We start from the raw sequence: 7,500 nt of genomic DNA, 5'->3' as shown, positions 1-7,500 counted from the left end.
TAGAGAAAACAGATGGTTGAACAAAGAGCTGATGTCATTCTGTGAAGATGTACGACAGCCAAGTTCAACTCGCTCAGGCGTTCTTTTACATTCTGCTTCATCATGCCTTGACTTGCATCAGCAAACGGCCATCGCCAGTCGTGTAGATTACAGGAAATGAGCTGAAACTGAGGGGGGTGGGGGGGGGGGGGATCTGATGATGAGCAAAGTAAGAAAAATACAGAAAATGACTGTATGAAAGAAAAAAGAAAGTACAAAAGAAAGTGATGATCGAGTGGTGATGAGAGGAGAAGATTCTTGAGTGGGCAGGTTTTACCAGAAGAAAAAGAAGAAAACAAATGTAAATGAAGAAGATGGATGAGAGGAGGAGTGGATGAGAGGAGAATGGATGAGATGAGGATGGATGAGATGAGATGAGGATGGATGAGAGGAGTGGATGAGAGGAGGAAGGATGAGAGGAGGCTGCATGAGAGGAGGAGTGGATGAGAGGAGAATGGATGAGAGGAGGATGGATGAGAGGAGGATGGATGAGAGGAGAAGAAAAGGAGTGGAGGGAGGTGATGAGAGGAGGATGGATGAGAGGAGGGTGGATGAGAGGAAAATGAATGAGAGGAGGATGGATGAGAGGAGGATGGATGAGAGGAGGATGGATGAGAGGAGGGTGGATGAGAGGAGGATGCATGAGAGGAGGATGAATGAGAGGAGGATGGATGAGAGGAGGAGAAGAGGAGTGGAGGGAGGTGATGAGCTGGCAGCTGGCTGATAAGAATGATCGCATTAAACAGAAAGTGTCCTGTAACAGCAGACGGATGATGTCACTACAGCACTACTACCTCTAAGACATGCCACTCTTTGGCAGGACCAGAGCCAATCAGCTGGCAAAGATCTGGTGAATGTAGCCAACAGACTGAGAGAAAGTATGAAGAGAAGAAAACAGAAAGAAGGTTCTGGACAGAGATGTGTGTGTGTGTGTGTGTGTGTGTGTGTGTGTGTGTGTGTGTGTGTGTGTGTGTGTGTGTGTGTGTGCGTGCGCGCGCGCGTGTGTGTGTGTGTGTGTGTGTGTGTGTGTGTGTTTCCCATGTTTACACACTAAGAAACAGACACACAGGTGAGTTGTATATTATGTTTGTGTATTGGTGTATTTATACACTAATCATAAGATTTGAGACTCACCGATGGAGGTCGTGGCTGGAACCGGCTCTTTAGACACTGAAGACACAACAAGACGCTCAGTCAGCAACAGGGATGACTGGACCAACATGTTACACAGACTTCATCTCTGAACTAGTAAAACCTGCGACCGTTAGTCTGTCGTCCCTTGGTTAATCAACCAAGTCAATCCAACCAATCTTCTTCTGAGTTTACGTTCTCGTTCTTCTGAGTTCACGTTATTGTTCTTCTGAGTTCACGTTCTCGTTCTTCTGAGTTCACGTTCTCGTTCTTCTGAGTTCACGTTCTCTTTCTTCTAAGTTCACGTTCTCGTTCTTCGGAGTAGTGCACACACAGTCACTATAGGATCAGTGTGTTCTTAGGCGAGCGCAGAGAGTATAGTCTGACCCATCTCACATCCTCCACTCTGAGTGTGAGCTCTTACCCTCCGGCAGACGATACAGAGTCCTCCGATGAAAATGTTTTTATATATTGATGCTGCTGTGGAGGCAGCTGATGGTGAGCAGCACTGAGTCCAAAACAAATTTTCCCAAAGGGGACAACACAGTGTATTGCATCGAATCATATCTATCGTAACGTATCGTATCGTATCGTATCGTATCGTATCGTATCGTACCGCACCACACCGCATCGCATCGTATCGTATTTGCATCGTATCGTATTGCATCGTATCGTTTCATATTATATCGTATCATATCGCATCATATCGTATCGCATCAAAACGTATCGTATCATATCGTATCGCATCATATCGTATCTCATCATATTGTATCGCATCAAAACGTATCGTATCATATCGTATCGCATCATATCGTATCGCATCATATCGTATCGCATCAAAACGTATCGTATCATATCGTATCGCATCATATCGTATCGCATCATATCGTATCATATCATATCGTATCGCATCATATCGTATCGCATCATATCGTATCGTATCGTATCATATTATGTTGTATCGTATCATATCATATCACATCATATTGTATTGTATCAAATTGCATTGCATCGTATCGCATCGCATCGTATCGTATCGTATCGCATCGCATCAAATTGTATCGTATCGTATCGCATCGCCTCGTATCGTATCGCATCGCATCGCATCGCATCGCATCGTATCGTATCATATCATATTGCATCGTATCGTATCGTATCATATTGTATCGTATCGTATCGTATCGTATCATATTGTATCGTATCTTATCGTATCGTATCGTATCGTATCGCATCATATTGTATCGTATCGTATCGTATCGTATCGCATCATATTGTATCGTATCGTATCGTATCGTATCGCATCATATTGTATCGTATCGTATCGTATCGTATCGCATCATATTGTATCGTATCATATCGTATCGTATCGTATTGTATTGTATCGTATTGTATTGTATCGTATCGCATCGTATCGTATCGTATCACATCGTATTGTATCGTATCACATTGTATCGTATCGTATATAGCATACGGCAGCTTCAAACACTGCGTCTATGGGTGGGTGTGTGTGTACCTGAGTAGTAGGAGTTCAGCAGGGATTTGCTCTGCAGTGTCTTGCTTCCCTGCACAGAGAAGGAGCAGGGAGAGGGGGAGGCTAGGGAGGAGAGGTGGAAAGAAGGTGAAGAGGAGGACAAGAGGATGTAGAGAGAGGAGGAAACAGGAGAGGAGAAGGAGGAGGATGGAGAGAGAAAGTGGAAATAACAGGAGGAAGATGAGAAAGAAGAAAAGAAGAGGGATAAAAAAAGAACAATCAAACATCACAGGACACAATTAAGAATGAAAACAAAGACTGATCAATACTCCATATTCAACAGGAACAATCCAATAACACTAATGGCTCCATCAATGCTGCTCATATAGAATGTTGAAATACAAAAGTGGTTCCGTCTACATGAGCGAGCTCTCAGATAGGACATGTCCTCAGTACTGGTCAATACAGATACCAGAGGGTGTGTGGACTGAACTCACGGACAGGAAACAGGAACAGGACGGAGACAAGTCATCAATCATCACACTCCACCAAGCTATCAACACTAGGAATAACAGCAGCAGCTGTCCAGTGACGACCACTGGGAGGATGACTCCTCATATGAGGAAGGAAGATACAGTTGGGTGAAGAATTAAAGGAAAAATCAACGTAGAGCGTCTACAGAACAGCATGTTTCCTCCTGCTGTGTGATGAGATCCCTCTGGTCTGCTGTGTACCACCTCTGTATGTTAATGTGTTTCAGCTTTAAAACAGGGAGGATTGTAGCTGCGTAGCAGAAGAAATGTGCTTTGACAGCAGAGTCCTGCAGAAAGCTGGTGATTGGCTGAGAATGCAATAACTCACTGAGGTTATTTGGCCTGCGAGGGTCCATCTGAGGAGATATGACTGGGTCGCCTACCTGGTGTCAGCGTTTTTCCTCTGTCTCATTAGGACTGAGCCTGGATCAGTGACACTGTGTTTCCTTCTCTTTTTCTAATGTTGATGTGATAACACAGAACCAACTCAGATAAACATGGCATGAATGTTAAACAAGCAGCTGTACACAGAGACCCAGCAGAGTAGACTAAACTCCAATGTGTGATACAACAGGACTGGATTATATGTGCTAAGACTAAATGAGGAGGGATGTCTAAACTTAACTCACACATGACCAAATGTACGTAAAGAAGACCAATATAAACCCCATGTAAGGCCTCGTCCAGTCTGCCTGGGAGCAGAAATAATCCAGGACCGTGTCATATATTCAGTTCCCAGAAGACAGGAACCTCTTTTAGTTCTGAAACAGTGCGATCTAAAGTGTGGCTAGGTCTAGTTGGAAGAACAGAAATAGAGTTTATGAACCGACCGAGGTGAAGAAGAAAGGACGCTCCTGTTCTCTAACAAACAGCAAAGCAAAGCTAATGTAAGGCTTTAAATATCACAGCGTTTCTCTACATCCAGATAAAAGTGCTCCACTCTAAGTGTTTTCAATGCTGAAACATTATTGTACGTCAGAAGTGCAGCGTGGACAGTTAGAGGAAGACTGCAGGCAATTACGGGCAACATTAGCTCGCTACTTAGTCCCTCTGCAGCACCCCTGGCTTTCAGCGGCCAAGCACTCCCAAAAGGCCAGCCTGACATTTTCAAGAGAAAAATGCCCTTCTGAGGGTCTTCGTCTAATTACCCGGACACACACAGAGAGGGAGAGGGAGAGGTGGAATATGCACCCACACAGCCACGCAGACACAGGCCCACTCTCATCAGATAGTGAATATCTACTGCAGGATACGTCCATGTGAGGCTAAGGAGGATTACAGCCGCACTCCGTGAAGCAGCTCAACGTACTGCTGATATTAGAGAGAGAGGAACATATGGAGGCCTTCACAATAACATTAACTGTCCACTGAATGAGTGAATCTGACTAAATGATTAATGAGGGACATTGTATACGTGTCTTCTCTGGTAGACATGTGAAACAAAGCTGGACTTTTAGCCACGTTGTTTCTGATTGATTCTACTAAAACGCTCCTTTTATATATCCATATAGGTCCATATATTTAGAGAGTGGCCTCCACGGTGGAGCCGGCTGCAGTTGGTGGATTCTGGATGAACTTTGAGACCAGAAGGAGAAGTGGACTCACTGAACCCGTTGAGGTCCTGGTTGGAGGTGGAGAAGGGGTCGTCTTTGTGCAGGGTGCTGACTTTAGTGGTGCTCTTATCGGCCGTGGTGACCGGACCCATCTCCCTCTGCTGGGTGGAGCTGCTCGCTGTCTCCTTCTGCTTCTTCGCCAGCTTCCTGTAGTGGTGTGAACACACACACACACACACACACACACACACAGGTAAAGTTACACATAGAGACACACATGCAGTCACAACACAATCACACACATACAAACAAACAGAAGTCACAACATTCAAAATGAGGGTGATATTGTTTAAACATGCAGAAGAGACACGATGAGGGTGAACACTGGGTGTTATGAACTGATGAATCCAGAAGTTCAGAACCAGTGTGGTGTTGAACCAGAGTCTGACAGGTTCACAGCGTTAGCAGCCAGACACACTGGTCAACTACGGTCAGACATTTACAGCATGTTTTTAACTTACTGCTTTTGTAAATCTTGGTCTTTTCCTTCTGTGCTGGATATCCTGATCAATGGCTTTTAAAGTGTGTGTGTGTGTGTCTGGGGTGGGGGGGGGGGGAGGGGGGCCGTAGGCTTATGCAGTGTTTCCCACAGGATTTAGTGCAGTTTGGGGTTCAGTGTCTTGCTCAAGGACTCTTCACCATGTGACCGGAGGAGCCGGGGATCGAACCACCGACCTTCCAATTTGGTGGACGACCCGCTGTACCTCTGAGCCACAGCTCTAGGAGGCTCTCTCAGCTCGCTCCAATCAACGTATCCTCATACAACGGTTCATATGACATTTTATGAAAAGTTAAGATACGAATGTCCAGCAACACGTGACGCACGTGTCAATTTCCACTCCAGTATTTTCAAAATAAAACTCCTTAGTTAGGTTCAGTAAAAGATGGTGTAAGTCTGGTGTTTTTAGACCCACCCATCCACCCCGACCTCCTCCCTACACGCCGTTCACCGCTCTCTATACTTCCTGGTTCATGATTATGTGGGTTACATATGAATTGATTTGGTGGGATATACTGTATATGAATTACAGTGGATCAGACCAGACTGCTCTGATATACAACATTTTCCTGTTTTAGTTGTATTAATGTTTGGGGCTGACGATGAACACTGATTTCACTATTACTGTTTTTAGTTAAAGGCAGGGTTGACAATGTTCTCCAGTTTACACTATTTGTTCTATTGGTTGAAATGGTCTTTACACCCGACAGCGATCCATTACTGATGAGCTCTGAAAAAGGACCGGAAAAGAGCCGTCATCTGTAGCTGCTGTAATCCTGTAAAAACGTCTACCAATCACTGCCTCGCGGTCTGCTTGGAAAGAACCAATCAGGTTAGATGGAACTCCTGAGGCGATGCTACTTTGAGTTTAGGCTTCTTTCAGCAAACACTTCATTGACTGATCAGAACACCATTTGTCTTTTGAAAAGAGTGACTTCGTAGAGTGAGAGTCCTGCGACCATTTAACTAAGTTTCTCACAGTGTGTTGAAGCATCTGCTGGGCTTCATAATGAACAACAGAACCATCATCTCTATTATGTGGATCAGTATTAAAATTCATCTCCAGCTGAGTCATATGAAAAACATCTCAAACTCCTTTTTACAAAAGTCAACAGAAAACCTCCTCCAGAATCCACCAACACACCCTTCAACTCACGAACGTGTCTGACGTCCAGTCACGAACGGCCTGCAGTGTGTGTGTGTGTGTGTGTGTGTGTGTGTGTGTGTGTGTGTGTGTGTGTGTGTGTGTTGTATTTGGCTGTATCTGGTGCATGCTGGCCGGTGAGTGGGTGTGTTTCTCAGTGACCCATCACGAAGCCGCCTCATACGCCTGCTTACATGTGTCTCTGATAAACTGCTCCGTTGTGCACGGCGGTCACTGCAAACAGCAACTAGAAGAGTGAAAGTAGGACGTGATCACACCTCCCCTTCAAGGACTAATGAAGCCTTCATGGACGACTTCAGGGCTGAGTCACTACAGGACGGAGTCCGTAGAGAGAAGGAACATGAAGATGTACCGAGAGGTATTAAAGAGAGGAGGCTGGTTAAACACCAGCTAAACACAACAAATCACTGATGAGTGTTGTTTCACTTCCTTTTACGTTATGACTCATGACAGAAAGTTCTGGAACTGATCTGTCAGCCCACAGCGTTCAGAAGGTTCTGGAACTGATCCGTCAGCCCACAGCGTTCAGAAGGTTCTGGAACTGATCCGTCAGCCCGGTGCGTTCAGAAGGTTCTGGAACTGAACCGTCAGCCCACAGCGTTCAGAACGTTCTGGAACTGATCCGTCAGCCCACAGCGTTCAGAAGGTTCTGGAACTCATCCGTCAGCCCGGTGCGTTCAGAAGGTTCTGGAACTGATCCGTCAGCCCACAGCGTTCAGAAGGTTCTGGAACTGATCCGTCAGCCCACAGCGTTCAGAAGGTTCTGGAACTGATCCGTCAGCCCACAGCGTTCAGAACGTTCTGGAACTGATCCGTCAGCCCACAGTGTTCAGAAGGTTCTGGAACTGATCCGTCAGCCCACAGCGTTCAGAAGGTTCTGGAACTCATCCGTCAGCCCACAGCGTTCAGAAGGTTCTGGAACTGATCCATCAGGCCGGTGCGTTCACAAGGTTCTGGAACTGATCCATCAGGCCGGTGCGTTCACAAGGTTCTGGAACTGATCCATCAGGCCGGTGCGTTCACAAGGATCGGGAACTGATCCATCAGGC

At 45.7% G+C, this 7,500-nt stretch overlaps 1 protein-coding gene across 1 annotated transcript in view; it reads right to left on the bottom strand.

Annotated features, from left to right (window-relative positions):
* ptprt (protein tyrosine phosphatase receptor type T) overlaps positions 1-7,500 on the bottom strand; it is a 382,622-nt gene that overhangs the window by 76,227 nt on the left and 298,895 nt on the right. Inside the window, 3 exon segments of the mRNA XM_037782155.1 lie at positions 1,174-1,209; positions 2,684-2,764; positions 4,780-4,934. Of these exon segments, the coding sequence (XP_037638083.1) occupies positions 1,174-1,209; positions 2,684-2,764; positions 4,780-4,934 (272 nt within the window).

The sequence above is a fragment of the Sebastes umbrosus genome, chromosome 1, assembly GCF_015220745.1.
Source record: "Sebastes umbrosus isolate fSebUmb1 chromosome 1, fSebUmb1.pri, whole genome shotgun sequence".
Lineage (NCBI taxonomy): Eukaryota > Metazoa > Chordata > Actinopteri > Perciformes > Sebastidae > Sebastes > Sebastes umbrosus.
The sequence above is the reverse complement of the archived record's forward strand: the minus strand, read 5'-3'. Positions and strand labels throughout refer to the sequence as shown.